General features: G+C 47.0%; 1 protein-coding gene across 5 annotated transcripts in view; it reads right to left on the reverse strand.

Moving 5' to 3' along the window:
• Window positions 1–1,020: 1,020 nt before the first annotated feature.
• The window catches only part of STAT3 (signal transducer and activator of transcription 3), a 73,979-nt gene continuing 57,851 nt past the window's right edge, over window positions 1,021–17,148 (reverse strand). For 2 of the 5 annotated variants that reach the window (XM_041724941.1, XM_041724940.1), the window contains exons 12-24: window positions 14,729–14,758; window positions 14,536–14,629; window positions 14,384–14,431; window positions 11,131–11,214; window positions 9,993–10,091; window positions 9,758–9,893; window positions 8,910–8,962; window positions 8,599–8,693; window positions 8,340–8,479; window positions 7,424–7,636; window positions 4,137–4,179; window positions 3,743–3,855; window positions 1,021–3,069 (exon numbers count right to left, since the gene is read on the reverse strand). In XM_041724941.1, the coding sequence (XP_041580875.1) occupies window positions 3,014–3,069; window positions 3,743–3,855; window positions 4,137–4,179; window positions 7,424–7,636; window positions 8,340–8,479; window positions 8,599–8,693; window positions 8,910–8,962; window positions 9,758–9,893; window positions 9,993–10,091; window positions 11,131–11,214; window positions 14,384–14,431; window positions 14,536–14,629; window positions 14,729–14,758 (1,204 nt within the window). In that variant the 3' untranslated portion in view covers window positions 1,021–3,013. The remainder of the gene's footprint in view (window positions 3,070–3,742; window positions 3,856–4,136; window positions 4,180–7,423; window positions 7,637–8,339; window positions 8,480–8,598; window positions 8,694–8,909; window positions 8,963–9,757; window positions 9,894–9,992; window positions 10,092–11,130; window positions 11,215–14,383; window positions 14,432–14,535; window positions 14,630–14,728; window positions 14,759–17,148) is intronic. The other 3 variants (XM_041724944.1, XM_041724942.1, XM_041724943.1) reach the window with 3 other exon arrangements.

The raw sequence follows: 17,148 nt of genomic DNA on the forward strand, positions 1-17,148 counted from the left end.
CGGGAGCGGGAAGAACGGGGCCCGGGGGTCGGGGGGTCCGGCCTCTCCGCTCAGTCGCCGCTCCAAGCGATCGTGCAGCCCGCCCTTGGCGGAGGGCCGGGGCCGGGCCGGGCCGGGGCGGGCCGGGGGCGGCAGCGCCTCCCCACCAGTCCCTCCTCCCGAGGCCTCTCCCCGGACGCCAGCAGGTGGCACCATCCCGCTGCCACCAGCCCGTTCGAGGGGCCGGCGGGCCGGTGACCCGCAGGGAAGCTGGGCGGGCAGGACGGTCTCCCATTTGGACCCCTGGCTCCGGCCTGCTGGCGGCCCAGGGGCTGTCACTGCGGCCCTGGGCGGGGAGGGGAGGCGGGGGCCCGGACTGGGGAGCCAGGACCTACTCGCGAGGTTTCCTCGGAGCTCAAAGCAGGGAGGAGGGGTGCGCAGGCCGCCGCGGGAGGCGCAGGGGCCCCGGGCGGGGGCGGGGGCGGGGGCGGGGGCGGGGCGGCCGCTAATCTCCCCCCGCATCTCGGCGGGCGGCGCGGTCTCCTGGCGCTGGGCTCCCGGGGCGGGGCGGGGCGGGGGCGGGGAGCCGGCCGAGGGGGCGCGTCGACGTCTGCGGATTATCACCGCCCTCGGCCCGGGCCCCGCAGCCGGTGGAGCGTTTCCGTTCATCCCCGCCGAGTGAACTGAAGAGAAAGCGATAATGGAGCAGCTGTGGGAGGGGAGGCTGTGGGGTGGGGTGGGAGTATCTGCACCCCGAGCCCCCTGAGGCAGCGCTTATCTGACCCCAGCCAGGCTGGTGCGGCTTGCAGAGGTCTGCAAGCCCGGGAGGGCCGCGGGGGAGAAGGCAGGCCTCTGCGGATTGCCCCCCCCCCTCCCCCGCCCTGGAGGCCCCAGAGGTGGGCTACAGTGACCAGCAGCCAGGGGCACTCAACTCCTGTCAGGACCCAGGCTCCGCCTGGGGGTAAGGCCCCCTCGGAGCTGAAGGGGGTGGAGTGAGGGGGAGCATCTCCAGCAGCCAGACACAGAGCTGCCACACCCACAGACGGTTCCTATATAACTTTTATTTCTGGAAGTTAAAGTAGATACAGCAATATACAAAAACAAAACCCCACAATAATATAAATTTTTACACTATGAAGTATACATTGGAATTTGATGCGGTGACCAGGACAGCAGCACACAAACCACTGTGCAGGTAGGTGGAGCCATCTATGGGAACCCTTCAGCTGGGCTGGGGGTGGGCAGGGGGAGACGTGGAGAGAAGGTGGGCAGGTCCTGGAGGGCTCGATGCTTGGAGGGAAGGGGTCAGAAGAAGTCTCGAAGCCTCTCAGAACTTTTGCTACACTCAGAGTTTAAACCAGATACACATGCTACCTCAAAGCCATGAACTTTATAATATCTGCTCCAGAGAAGCCGGGATCCTTGCCCCAGGTCCCTCTAATCTAAATCTTCTCTCAGTTTCTGAGTTAAGCTTATTGTGAAGAGTTGCTGGAGAAGGGAGAGCTCTGTACTACCTACCAACTGTTTCTAGGCTGAAGGACAGGGATGGCCAAGTGCAACCCCTGTTTGTCTTGGAGAGAAGATCCTCATTCCCTTTAGTTCTGAACCTGGTGAGTATGGGCAAAACAAACAGCACAGAAACTCTGACCAACCCAGATAAGGTGGTCCCGGACCACACAATCTAGTCAGGCCTCTGGGTGAGAGGAGGCCTGAATATTGGAGACCGCTCAGTGTTCTGAAATGCACAGTAAACGGGAGTTGCTGTGCCTCATCTGGGAGGCCCCAGGGGGGAGGAGACAGTCACCAGCATTGGGGGGAGGCCAGGGTATACACTCCCTCACACAAGGGATAGACCTCGAGTTTATCAGTCAGCCTTTGCCCCTGGGTTAACCAAGTGAAGAAGTGATTAGAGGTGCCTCGGGAAATCACCAAGAAACCGGGAAAGAACCGTATTCCCTGAGCTCAATTAGACCCTTGGCTGGGGCCCCACAGTCTGTGGTGGTCAACCTGTAACTCTCACCTTCTCATTCCAGGATTCCCAAAGCAAACAGGACAAGGGACCTTTAGACATTGGAAGGAGCCCTACACGAGGAGTGGGGGGGTCAGGTGGACAGGGAGGAAGGAAGGATCACTCCATCCCTTATAAGGCACCCAGAGGCAAGACCCAGGCTCTGGAACAGGAGCGGAAGTCCAGGGAGATGGGGTGGGGTCCTCTGCCCAGCCTTACCAACTGATAGGCCAACACAGTAAAGGGGGAAAAAAAAAAAAACAAAAAAAACAAAACAAAAAACTTTGTTTATTAAAAAAAGGTCTAGGTTCAGGTTGTCCTTCAACCTTCCTATTTCAAAACCAAAGGCCAAGCCACAGCTTCAGATGTCTTTTAAGGGTTGGATCTGAAGCCCATTTCAGGATTTCTATAAATTATCAGCCTGAAGAAAGCTGAATGCCTAAAGCACCAAGAAGGCTACTGACTTGTCTTAAATACAGAAAAGGCTATGCTGATACAGTGTTTTTTGCCCTTTAATTTTTTTTTTAATTTAAAAAGAAACCTATAGGGGCTGTGAAAGTCCTATCTTCTATTTGGACGTTAGCAAGGTTAAAAGTGCAATGCCAGGAGTAATGTAGCTAGAGGCATTAGCTTACAGAGACAGGCAGAGGGATGCGCGAGCACCAGGAGGCACTTGTCTAACAACACAAAGCTGCCGAGAAAGGAGGGCGGGGGAGCAAGAAAAGACCAGAACATTTCCTTTTTCTCCCTCTTGTCACCTCTTCCACATCCCCCATCACAGTCTCTGAGAACACATTCTTATTTGCATTTAGGTAAAAGCGTATCACCCACATTCACTCATTTCTCTATTTTTTAAAAGTGCCCAGATTGCTCAAAGATAGCAGAAGAAGGAGATTTGAAAAAAAAAAAAATCTGGAAGCACAAAGTTAGAGGAGTTTCAGACGATCTGGGGGTTGGCTGTGTAAGGGGTGATGGAACACAGGTAGGTGCCTCCGTCCAATCTCTGCAGCCTCAGCCCGCTGCTCCTCACATCGGGGAGGTAGCGCACTCCGAGGTCAACTCCATGTCGAACGTGAGGGTCTCTGGGGGGACAGACCGGGAGAGCTCGTTCAGATGCCTGAGCCCAACAGCTGGTGGGGCACACTCATGAGGCTTGGCCACCACTGCCACCACATCCATCCAGTGTCCTTGCCCCTTATGGCCAAGACGGGGCCCGATAATCCAGATGGACACTCCTCCCTACAGGGTATTATCTTCTGGAAGGGCTCAGTCCCCTTCATCCCTTAACTTGTTCCTCACTGTCCATGTGTAAAGAAGATCTAAAGCTGTCCTGTTCAATGCGGAAGCCTGGAGCCACAGGTGGCTATTGAACATCAAAATGTGGCTAGTGCCAATCGAGATGGGTCGTTGCTGTAAAACACCCAGCAGGTTTCAAAGATTTAGTACACCCTCAAAAAACCTCATTAGCTTTTTCTTATGTGTTAAGATGCTAGTATTGGGGATTTATTGGGTTACAGAAAAGATATTAGTGACGTTAACCTCACTTGTTTCTTATTGCTATTTCCCATGTTGCTACTAGAAAATTCACACTCACAGGCATGGTGCGCATTTGGTTTCTAAGAGTGTTTGTTTCTAAGAGAGTGTTGCTGTACAGCCTCTTTCTACCAGTGCATGGGGGGCCAGCTCTGGGCTGGCTGGCCACACAAAGGGGACAGACTTCCCTCCTAAGGCCCAAGTCTGTCACCAAACACTCACCGAACTGCCCTCCTGCTGAGGGCTCAGCACCTTCACCATTATTTCCAAACTGCATCAATGAATCTAAAGTGCGGGGGGACATCGGCAGGTCAATGGTATTGCTGCACGTCGTTCTGTAGGAAATGGGGAGCAGCAGGAGGGGAAAGGGCCGGGTTGACAAGACACAATGGAGAAAAAAAAAAAGAACAAAACACACACACACAAGCCATCAAACTCTGGTCTCCAACAGAAAAATAAAAGCTCAAGCTTTTTAAACACGCAAGGTCACTTTGAGTACTACACAGAGCCCAGGGCATTCGGGCCCTTCACAGGGTAGCTCTCACCCAGTGTCCTACTCCCAGGATAACTGAGGACACCAGAAATGAAGGCCAAATTGAGAAGGGAAGCCACTTACGGTGTCACACAGATAAACTTGGTCTTCAGGTATGGGGCAGCACCTGGGAAGAAGAGAAGTGGGACTTACTAATTGCGACCCCACTGTGGGTAGAGGGCGTGAGGAAGCCGGCTGCCTCACGGCGCTGGCTGACATGCATCTCACCTCATCCTGGAGCAGAGGTTGTTTTGAACCCCATCTCCCTTCAGGGCTGCCCGCCCACCACCCTGTATGACTTGGGGTTCCAGCGAGGAGCTTGCAGCTTGGCAGGTGAACTTTTTCCGTAAAGCCTTCCTGACCTGCAGAGACTTTTCAGCACACACTGGTCCCACCTGAGCCTAGAACCTTGCGTTCATTCTTTCCCTAGACGATGTGAGCACTGACCTGCCTGCATGTGATCTGAGGACTGTGTTCTGGCCTGGCTGAGTCTTTTAGATAACGTCTTTGCAGGTGGGATTGGAGCCTATGCTGTCTGGGCTCTGATACCACAGTCCTGCTCAGATGCCAAAGTCGCCAAGTCTTGAAGAGAATGGGGAAATTGCTCGTGCTGTTTGGAGAGGCCCAGAGTCACACCTTTCATTCCTAATGGGCATCCATCTGCCTCTACTACTTTTCAGATGAGCTATATTAGTAACTCCCCATTTGGATAGTGAAATCACACAAAAAGCAGCCTCTCTCTTAAGGGAGCCTGCCTGGTGTGGCAGTACCATCCACTCTGGGCTGAAGACAGGGGGCCTCATTATGTCTTCCACAGCTAAGACACCCGGGGCGAAGCACTTTCTCCTCTAAAAGGGAGGGGAAGAGGGAGGTGCCCATCTCTGTCATTTATAATTTATCTTTTAAAGATTTTATTTGACAGAGAGAGTGCGTATGCATGTGTGCACAAATAGGCAGAGGGAAAGGGAGAAGCAGACTCCCCACTGAGCAGAGCCCGATGCGAGGCTCGATCTCAGGACCCTGGGATCATGACCTGAGCCAAAGGCAGACGCTTAACTGACAAGAGCCACCCAGGCGCCCCGGTCATTTTTAATTCTTATTCCGTAGTTAGAAATGTGAGGACTGGAATAAATGAATTTAGGTGCTAAATCTTTACACCAAGAGGTCAAGGAGCTTGGAGGCACTGGCATGAAATCTGAGGGATTCAGGTGAGCAAATCACTTAGGAGGTGTGAGGCAGGGGTGGGGTAGGTGTGGGGTGGGCCAAGAGCAGCACAACTGTAAAGCTTATGGTTTATAGAGAGACTAAGGAGGCAGAAAGTATGCTGACAATCTGAGAAAAGCCATTGTCAGGGGGTCACTAGACTGCCTTCCAAGGTTATCTGGGGCCAAGAAATAGATTCACATGGTGCAGAATCCAAAGACACTACCCAGGCAGGGTTCTGGTGTCATAAATCCACTGTGGCATAGACCTGAGGGGAGCTGACATCCCTGACTGGCACTGTGGAAATGTTCAGTTGGCTTCTGGAGAGACTACCCAGTTGGGTGGTAGGCAATATACCTGAATAACTACTCGTGTGAGATATTAAAAGGATTTAGTTCCTCAGTGATCAGATAGCAGAGAAAATGAGCCTCGGCCTGAGATTCAGCAAGACCAGAAACAGAGGAGGCCCAGACTCGAAGCAGAGCTATGGCTGCGTACAAGGTTGTCAACATACTTCATCCAATTTGTAAGGTAAGGGGGCTTTTGTTTCTAAGAGAGGACTTTCTCCTTCAAGCCATTGAGGGGTCTGGTAGAGAAGTAAGGAGGAAAGAAGAGACCTGGGAAGATGATCTATCCCTGGGGACAAAAATATTTTCATAATGGAAAACAAGAGGAAATGGGCACAGATCCATCTCCCAGAGGACTCCCACTTTAATGCAGGCACTCCTGTAGCACTGGGCCAATCCCCTCATCATGCTCCCACCACACCAAGCCCCCCAGTGCCCGTTGCCTACACTCGCCTCCCCAGGAGGTGGGCAGAGCACTCAAGTAATTGGTTCCTTTCTCATGCCTGGGGTCTTGCCCCTGAGAAAACACCGGTGACTATAGGCAGGAAAGGACCTTGCCTCCCGGTCACGCAGGATGGCTGATGATAATGGAGGGCATGGCCTCAGATTGGGAACTTGGATCATGAAAGCAAAATGAGCCAAAGGACCAGCACTTGGACCTAAATGTCCTCTGCAAAAGGAACAAAGAGTAGTGTGTCAAGGCTGATAAACAGATCTCCCAACTGAAGCACGGCTGCAAAGCAAGATAAGTAGCAGACAGGAAGTGAGAGTTAGCTCCCCTATAGTATGAACAAAACCCAGCACTAGAGCAGAGGAAAGAGGGAAGCCAATTATCAAGTAACTCAAATTCCCTCTTCCAAGTCCCAGTCTTCCCCCATCCCAAGAAATTCCTCAGAGGGGATTCCTAGGAAAAGGTGGGTGTATGCGTGCTTGAGGTCCTTACATAAAAACAGTTTTTCCAAAAGCAACTGGGGTAGGGAAGCTACCCTCAAAGGATGACTTTAAGGAGCCCCCAGAAGGCTCTCTGATTAAGGGAAGTGAAATAAAAACAAAGAATGGCAAATCATAGATTCCCCATCAGGATATGGATGGAGAAGAACCCAGGGAGCCAAAGAAGCAAATTCAGATGGGACAGACTAGCAGGGCCCCCCCTCCGCACTGATGACAACACTAACCCTTACAAGCTTACTGTGGAACAATGTCTACAGACTTACAGAAACACCTGTGCTCTTGCACATTACACAACCACTTATTTCAATCACTCTGCATCCCATCCTGTGCCCTCCCACCGGTTATAGGCTCCCCTTCAATCACCACTCCCCCGCTGCCTCTGCTTACAAACCATAAACCACGTTTCAGTGCTGCTAACACTCATTTCCTCCAGAAAGCTTTTCTCCATCCCACTCGACACTGCTCACATTGTTCAGTGATGGGGAAAAGGAAATACACTAGACTCAAGTCTGAGTTGTAAACCTTCCAGCAGCTACTGTGTAAGAAGTGTGGTGCTGGCTGGACATCCTGTTACTAAAGAGTCCTGTCCTCACTCTCACTCTTTCTCGGTGGCAATTTAGATGTTTGGGTATGTATGTGCTTATTTCTCCCTTTAGTCTGGCAGGTTCCCTGTGGGGCAGAGACAAGTGACTCTGACTCCTCTCTCCAACCCTATCAGCCACCCCAAAAAAGCACTCATTACAAAGTTCTTTCCCACAAAGAGGAATAAAGATCACCAGGCTCTTTGGGCATTTACCTGTTTGTACACCTGGGATCCTGCAATTTCCCACTTTTCCCAGAATTAAATGCCAGCCTCGGAAAATCAACAACTACCTGGGTCGGCTTCAGGATGTTCCTGGCTCTCTGGTCGACAGTACTTTCCAAACGCCTCTTCCTTAGGAATGTCGGGGTAGAGATAGACCAGCGGAGACACCAGGATGTTGGTAGCATCCATGATCTTATAGCCCATGATGATTTCAGCAAACGACATGTTGTTCAGCTGTTGCTTGGTATATGGTTCCACCGACTGGATCTGGGTCTTACCTGTCATGGGATATTGTAAGGGAAGATAAGGGAACCTATGGCCAGGTAATCTCAGAGAAAACAACCTGATTTATTTTTCCTCGAAAGGGAAAGACTTATGCCAACCTAGCTCCGGAGCCCTGAATATCCTGTTCAGTAACCTGGCACTGTGGAAATGTTCAGTTGGCTTCTGGAGAGACTACCCAGTTGGGTGGTAGGCAATATACCTGAATAACTACTCGTGTGAGATATATTAACAGGGTAGGTAAGCAAGGAGATGAAGAATGAGATTTAATTTTTTTTTAATTTTTTAAAAATTATTTATTTATGATAGTCACAGAGAGAGAGAGGCAGAGACACAGGCAGAGGGAGCAGCAGGCTCCATGCACCGGGAGCCCGACGTGGGATTCGATCCCGGGTCTCCAGGATCGCTCCCTGGGCCAAAGGCAGGCGCCAAACCGCTGCGCCACCCAGGGATCCCAAGAATGAGATTTAAACTGCTAGGCAAATATTAGCCCCTGGAGCAAACAAAACAAAACTGGCAAACAATCCTCCAGTTGAAAGAATTTGGAGAAAAGAAGTCACTGAAGTGTTTTACAAGTCCATGGCAGGGGAGTGCGAAGCCATCTCTGCCCACTAGGGGGCAGTAGGTGCTTGAAACTAGTAGTAACCATGGCGGTGGAGGCAACTGCCACCAGGTGGGGTGGGTGAGAGTTAAACTTACCGCTGATGTCCTTCTCTACCCAAGTGAAGGTGACACCTCCTTCTTTGCTGCTTTCACTGAACCGTAGCAGGAAGGTGCCTGGGGGCTTTGTGCTCAGGATGGCCCGTTCCCGCTCCTTACTGATAAAACCCATTATGTATCTGGAGCCAAAGAAGAGCAACCAGATGTGAGCTGATAGGGTCCCCACCACCAGCCTGCTGAGGGAGCAAGTGACTTGTTACACATGTGCACTCCACCAGACACAAAAGTTTCAACCTACCCTTCATTCCAAAGAGCCAGGATATACTTTTTCACGAGGTCAATGATATTGTCTAGCCAAACCCAGAAGGAGAAGCCTTTGCCAGCCATGTTTTCCTAAAGAAAAGAATAATGGGAAAGCCAAGTCTACCCTTCCAGTCTTTTCCTTCCCAGGGGCACCATGCCACCAAAATCCCCAGGCCCATCTCCCCTCAAGTAGGTCCTACTGGCCTCCAGACCATGAGTCTTCAAGCCCAGTGCCATCCAGGACAACCTCACAGGTGTGCATTCACTCCCACTCCCAATCCATAAGGATTTAATAAAATAGCTTACTTTGCAAAATTTAGCCCACGTAATCTGACACCCTGAGTAGTTCACACCAGGTCCTGAAGGAAAAGAACAAATAAAACAGTGTAATTTTCAGCTTTGAATCAAGATCTTAGGATTGTAACAGAACACACATTCACACACATCTGTCCCACAATGGGCCGAGCAACCATCGGCTTTCATGTGTTTAAAGGTCCCTACAGTAGAGGGCATGTATGTGCACATACATGCGTACACACACATACACCCTCACAAAACCCCATCATTTGATCACCTGAGGGGTTGTTTAGCCTCGCAGAGGTGGTGGATGACATACCAAGTCTCTCCCTGCTACTCACACACCACCTCTTCTTGGTCTTGTGTGGTGGACAGGGGACCAGCAGCACACAGTAATAAGCTGACAGAATTAGAGGGGCGAGTTTGGGGACAGCACAGGATAAAGCTACTTATAGTCCAGGTAGCATGTAAAATAGTGCATGAAATTTTTTTCAGGAGAAAAACATAAAAAACAAGCCTCCAGCTTATTGAAGAAACAGACATGGATGTCAAGCTTTCATCTCCACCTTCTAACATGCACTTAAAAAATATCTTCCTAAGGTTAGACGAAGCTGTGCTCTGAAAGGGGTGAGGAGTCCAGCCACCAAGAGAAAAGAAATCTGCCTCTTACCTCAGAAATGACAACCACAAGGCAAGCTGCCTCTGCATCCTTCCACTCGCCCCCCCAAAACTGCTGGAGCACATGTTTTCTGACCCCAGCACAGTGCTTTGCTCAGCAAATTTTCCTGAATGAATAGCTCCACGGGCCAGATTCCTTCTCTGAGGAGGGCAGCAGGGAAAAGAGGGAAAATGCTAACCTAAGAGTTTCTCTGCCAGCGTAGTCAACTGCTCGATGCTCAGTCCTCGCTTTGTGGTGGAGGAGAACTGCCAGCTCAGCACCTCAGCCACTTGATCCCAGGTTCCAATCGGGGGCTTGGTGAAAAAGTTCACGTTCTGTTCAAAATGACACATTTGCTCATTGGGATGAGACAGCGGCGCCTGATGACCTACACGAGGGACCACAATAATGGTTTCCAGAGGATGGGCACCTACCTTGGGGTTGCTGGTCAGCATGTTATACCACAGGATTGATGCCCAGGCATTTGGCATCTGACAGATATTGGAGATCACCACAACTGGCAAGGAGTGGGTCTGTGGAGAAAATGGAGAATGAATTGGGGAGGGCCCTCACAGTTTTGAACATGTCTTTAGCCATAACTGCACGTTTGGGAATAAAGGATGTGCCGTGAACCACACCTACTGTCAACTTTTGGGGAGGAGTGTGGCTGAGTCAGCTCAACACCAAGAGTGGAAAGAATGCCAAACATGGGCCACAGGACATAATTAGGAACTTGAAAATCAGACTTGCTCAAAGTCAGACTCACAGTCCACAGATTCCACATTTAGAAAACCTGGAAGGCATTCTCTGAGAACTGACGCTACATTTACCCGTTAAACAGAGAGGTCCCAGTAGTCAAAGACAAAGCTTTCTTCGGGTATATCTTGAACTTAAAATCAAGAAAGTTGGTAAAACAGAATGCAAATGCCAGGTTTCCTGTATCCTAAAGACATTGGCTTAAGTCTAAAGACTGTTTTGCTCAAACTTTATAAAGTCAACTATAATTTTTAAATGCAGATTTTCATATCAAGTTTGCTGAAAGCTGACTTTATAGCTGACCCTTGAACAACATGGCTTTGAACTACGTAAGTCCACTTACACGTGGATGATTTGGTTTATTTGATAGAGTACAGTGCTGTAAATGTATTTTCTCTTATGATTTTCTTAGTAATATTATCTTTTCTCCAGCTTACATTATCATAGGAATATATAAAACATACAAAATGTGTGTTAATAGACTATGTTATCAGTAAGGCTTCCAGTCAGCAACAGGCTACTAGTAGTTAAGTTTGGGGGGGGTAGCCAAAAGTTACACAGATTTTCAACTGGGCAGGGGGTTGGTGCCCCTAACACCTGTGTTGTTTGATGGTCAACTGTGCATCTTCTAAGCACCCACACAAAACTTTACTGGTATACGCTGGAGTTTTTGGAGAAAAACAAGTGAAAACAAACACAGTGCTGAGCAAAGAGTCATCATCACTCTACCTTCTGTAGAAAAAAATCCTAACTACAAGTTCTTGTCCTGAATCACCCCTGCAGACAGCCCTGTCCCAACTCTGCAGCAAAACTCACCTCAAGGTCAATCTTGAGGCCTTGGTGATACACCTCCGTCTCAAAGGTGATCAGGTGTAGCTCCTCAGTGACAATCAGGGAGGCCTACAATAACAAGAAGGACATACCCCCTTCCTCAGAGAGAACAGTCCTGGATACTAACAGCCACAGCTGAGGAGAGTGACGTGCCACAGCCACACTGTACCATGAAGGGTAATCCACCAGGAGGCCATGGACACGCAGCCAGGGAGACGACTCTCAGTACATATGCCCTTCAACTCTAAGTGCTATGATCTTCAACCTCATCTTTTTAGTTTTTTAAAGATTTTATTAATTTTTTCATGAGAGACACAGAGCGAGCGAGCGAGAGAGAGAGAGAGACATAGGCAGAAGGAGAAGCAGGCTCCCTGCGGGGAGCCCGATGTGGGACTCCATCCCAGGACCCTAGGATCATGACCTGAGCCAAAGGCAGACGCTCAACCACTGAGCCATCCAGGCATCCCTTCAACCTCATCTTTTACAGGTTTTTTTATAATGGTACAGACCCAACAGGTTATTGATAAGATGGGCAAGGCACAAAGAATAACAAAACAATGCAGGGGATCCCTGGGTGGCTCAGTGGTTTAGCGCCTGCCTTTGGCCCAGGGCGTGATCCTGGAGTCCCGGGATCGAGTCCCATGTCGGGCTCCGAGGCATGGAGCCTGCTTCCCCCTCCTCCTGTGTCTCTACCTCTCTCTCTCTCTGTCTATCATAAATAAATAAATCTTTAAAAAAAAAACAAGACAAAACAATGCACACCTGTACCCATGATCCAGTTTAAGGAAAAGATCATTACTACTGAGATTCCCAGGGTGCATTTCCCATCCTTGTCCCTCCTCCCTTAGATGTAACTGCTATTTGTCTTTGGGGTTTATCATTTCCTAGCTTAGCTTTGCTTTGCTTTGCCTGTCTGCCTATCTTCCTTCCTTCCTTTCAAAAAAATTTTTTATTTGAGAGAGAGAATGAGGAAGTGAGACAGAAAGCATGAGCAGGGGAAGAGGGAGAAAGAAGAAGGCTACCCACTGAGTGGGCAACCCGACCCAGGGCTAGATTCCAGTTCCCTGGGATCATGACCTGAGCCAAAGGCAGATGCTTAACCAAGTGAGCCACCCAGGAGCCCCTTTTTCCTAGCTTTTCTTTATGGCTTTACCATATTTATATCTCTACATAATGTATACATTGTTTAGTTTTAGATGTTTGTGAATCTTCTACATATGGAAACAAACTATGTGTTAGTGACTCACTTTTGCATACCTCACTTTTTGTGTCCATGGTTGTGTGAATATGCTGGTAATTCATTTTCACAGCTCAACAGTATTTCACCATATGGCTCTACCGCAAATCCTTTAGCTACTCTAGTGGTGATGATGGTTGATATTTAGGACCTACCATCAGGCTGCTGTGACATCTCGTACATGTCTCCTAGTACGTATGTGCAAAGATTTCTCTAATGTTAAACCCTGGAGGGATCCCTGGGTGGCTCAGCGGTTTAGTGCCTGCCTTTGGCCCTGGGCGTGATCCTGGAGTCCTGGGATCGAGTCCTGCATTGGGCTCCCTGCATGGAGCCTGCTTCTCCCTCTGCCTGTATCTCTGCCTTTCTCTGTCTCTCATGAATAAATAAATAAAATCTTAAAAAAAAAAAAAAACACCCTGGGAGTGGCATTGCTGGTTTATAGGTTATGTTCATTTGTTATAATACCAAATTGTTTTCTGAAGTGACAATTTATACTCCCACCAGCAATATAGAAACCTAATTTTCACTAAGACTTCCAGTAAATTCTCAGAAACACAATTCCAATTCATTTTTTTCCAATTCATTTCTAAAACACTTTTTTTACACTATAAAAATAATATACAGGCAGATATTACAGAGATAGAATAGAGTAGTCTTGGATACTAACAGCATTATAAATACATAAACACTGTTCAGTATACAAAGTTCCTTGAGAACTTTGTGATGCACACATGAATAGACAAAAAAAAAAGTATAGCATACTTTTTAAACAGATACACCAATATACTACTCAAATTATCTTGCATCTTGTTTTTTCTTTTTTTCTTTTAAGTGGGTTCCACACACAGTGTGGGGCTTGAACTCACAATCCTGAGATCAAGAGTTTCATGCTAAAAAAAAAAAAAAAAGAGTTTCATGCTCTACCCACTGAGCCAGCCAGGTGCCTGCATCTTGCTTTTTCTAAACAAATATGCTACATACATTGTTCTATGTTGTTGCACATAGATCACTCTTTATAGTCAAGTACTATAAATTCACTTTTTTTTTAAGGTCTTCTATATTTTAGAGAGGAGGGGAAAATGGCCCAGGGCATAAACATCAGAAAAAGAACAGGGGGGCAGCCCTGGTGGTGCAGCGGTTTAGCGCCTCCTGAAGCCTGGGGTGTGATCCTGGAAACCCAGGATCCAGTCCCACGTCGGGCTCCCTGCATGGAGCCTGCTTCTCCCTCTGCCTGTGTCTCTGCCTCTCTCTCTCTCTCTCTCTCAAATAAATAAATAAAATATAAAAAAAAAAAAAAAGAAAAGAAAAAGAACAGAGTCTCTGTTAAGAATATAAACTGGTGTTAATAAAACTGGCTCCGTGTTTCTTCAAAAAGTCTACTTTGAATACCTATAATTTACTTTGCTGGAATCTTTTAAAAAGATTTTAAAAAGATTAAAAACTAGTTCCTGGTCACATTTACCTATTTCTTTTTTTAAAAGTTTATTCTTGACACTAGAATCCAATAACCTGAATCCAAGGGAGGAAGACAATAAGAGAAATAGGGGGACCAGTTTGATTCTTTTTCTTTTTCTTAGATGTTTAACTCTGATCTATTACAACCTTCTATGCCACCTCAGTGAGAAAAACAGGTCACTAAAAAATGGAGCCAAGCAGCCTCCACTGGCAGAAGTTGGAAGGGGAATTTGGAAAGCCCCAGGCAAGGTGGAAAGCTTCTTTTCTATTAAATGGGTGTGGGTAAGTCAGCCAGGGACTTTCCACTCCTTAAAGATGAGCCAACTCCCGCCAACTCCTGAGACACTCAAGGAAATGCTCTAAGCTGGAGAACTCCAGAGCAGATGTGACTTCTGACTATGTTATTTTGACCTGTGATGATTTTTTCTGTATGACTACAGCTTCACCATGGGTCAGTATCTCCAATTCTGGGCAATAAGAAGGCGCCTGTTCTCTTTCCATCAAAGAAAACCCTCCCAGTTGGCTTGCATTCCCAAGAAAACTTACATCACAGTTGGCTCGGCCCCCGTTACCACATCTTTGCTCTCTCAGGGTCTGTAAGAAAAGCAGAGCACCTGAGTCATGTGAGGCTCTCCACTACCACCCTCTCCCTCTGCCAGAGGCCCTTGGAGACCAGGATCCAGGCTTCTGCCTCGTACCAGGTGTTTGAATTCTGCAGACAGGCTGCCGTTGTTGGACTCTTCCATGTTCATCACTTTTGTGTTTGTGCCCAGAATGTTAAATTTCCGAGATCTGAATCACAGGAGAAAAACCAACCACATAGGTGACTGAGTAGCCAGAGGACAGAGTTAGATTAAATAGATCAAAAGGAAGCCTCTGGGCTGAACTTACCCTCTGAGAGCGGCGACATCCCCGGAGTCTCTGTTAAGAATATAAACTGGTGTTAATAAAACTGGCTCCGTGTTTCTTCAAAAAGTCTACTTTGAATACCTATAATTTACTTTGCTGGAAAAATCACTGTTCTCCCAGGAATTTCTGTAAACAATTCAACTACATTTCATATATGAAATACGACAACCCTCTACATACCTACCTGGCATCAACTCCTTCGCAATAGACCCTTGGTTCTGCTCAAGTATCCTTGCCATCCCCACTTCCAGGGATCCTGATCATTAAGCATATCAGATCACAGCATGTCTACAGTGCAGTGGTCCTGGGGTGAGGACGTGCCTACCCTGTCTCATGTAGACTGGGAAGGAATTACAACCCAGGGTGGATTTACTTTCCATAGCTTCAGCAAGGAAGCATGGATTCTTAACTACTACAAGCAACCATACTGTAACTCAGAAGGGAACCTTACAAAGCTGGTGATACTTATGATGGCAGAGAAGGCAGACGGAAGTTTCTGGGTCCTGGGTGACATAAGTGAGTCACTAATCTCACCGTCAGGAACTTGCCCTAACTCTGCATTTCCAGTTACACTGGGCTGCAAATTTCCTTATTAATTAAGCCACACTGGGTTTTCTGTAAAGGTTTACTATTACCCACAACTCAGATCATCCCATTTCATGTTAGCTGGAAATAGTCCTCCCACTACATCCACCATCTTTCAGCTCTATGTGTTTGAATATATAGGTTTTTTTTTAAAAGATTTTATTTATTTATTCATGAGAGACACACACAGAGAGAGGCAGAGACACGGGCAGAGGGAGAAACAGGTTCCATGCAGGGAGCTCCATGTGGGACTCAATCCCGGGTCTCCGGAATCACACCCTGAGCTAAAGGTAGATGCGCAAACGCTAAGCCACTCAGGCGTCCCTATATTTTTTTATATAGTCACATTTTTCAGTCTTTTCCTTTCTTCTTTTTTTTCCTTTCTTCTTTTTGTTATTTTAGTAGTTTTAAAAGTGCTTATCCATTGCTATATATGTACTAATATATCTACACATTTATTAAATAAAACATTTCATGTGGGCTTACAGATTAAAACTGATCAAATTTTGGGGTGCCTGAGTGGCTCAGTTGGTTAAGTATCTGCCTTCGGCTCAGGTCATGATTCCAGGGTCCTGGGATTGAGCCCTGCTGGGATTGAGCTTGCTTCTCCCTCTCCCTCTGCTGCTCCCCCTGCTTGTACTCTCTGTCACTCTCTTTTGCTCATTCTCTCAAATAAATAAAATAAATAAAATAGATCAAATTTTAAACCATTTAGAAGGTATCTTTCCCTATATCACATTTTAAAACTTAAGAGTCCTTTTACCAGGAAATTCCCCTCATTTTCAACCTAGATCTCCTTTTTATTTTATTAAAAAAATATTTTAATCATTTATTTAACAGAGAGAGAGAGAGAGAACACAAACAGGCAGAGGGAAAGCAGACCCTCTAATGAGCAAGGGGCCCCACATGGGGCTTGATCCCAGGACCCCGGGATCATGATCCAAGCTGAAGGTAGAAGCTTAACTGACTGAGCCACCCAGGCACCCTTAGATTTCCTTTTTAGAAAAAAAAATTTTTGTATTACAGCTTTGATACATAAATGATGAATAATAAAGTGCACTATTGAAAATGTATTTGGATAAGGTCTGACATATCTATACGTGCTATAAATACCTGTGAAATCATCAGCCTAAACAAGATATTGAACATATCCATCATCACCAAAGTTTCCCCAAGTCCATTTGTAATCCATTCCCAAATCCCACACTCCATCCACCTGTCCCCAGGTAACCACTGATCTATTTTCAATCACTATAGATTCATTTGCATTTCTAGAATTCTATAGAAATGGAAACCAAAGTATGTACACTTTTCTTGGTTTGGCTTCTTCCATTCAGTGTAATTATTTTGAGATTTCTTATGTGTGGCAATTGTCAGTAGCTCATTCCTCTTTATCGGTAAATGATATTCCATTTATAGATATACCACAAATCATGAAGCTCCAGTGGTATGGTTAGTGTATGTTTATACAAATGCCACAAACTGTTTATTCATTCACCTATTTTTTCAAGAATCATTTTTAAAATTCATTCACCTATTAACGGACATTTGTATATAGCCCTTTGTGTGGACATATGCTTTCACTTCTCTTGGGTTAATACCTAGGAATAGAATAGTAAGCTCACAGGGTAGATACATGTTTAACTTCGTAGGAAACTGCCAAAGTCTTTTCCAAAGTGGTCTCACCATTTTGCGATTTTACCATCATTATATTACACATTCACCTATGCTTTTAAGATCATTAAACATATAAATACATCTGATGGACAACAAAAAGTAAAACATTAATTTATCATTCAAATCCTCCACCTCTCCCT

Source organism: Vulpes lagopus, chromosome 12 (assembly GCF_018345385.1).
Source record: "Vulpes lagopus strain Blue_001 chromosome 12, ASM1834538v1, whole genome shotgun sequence".
Lineage (NCBI taxonomy): Eukaryota > Metazoa > Chordata > Mammalia > Carnivora > Canidae > Vulpes > Vulpes lagopus.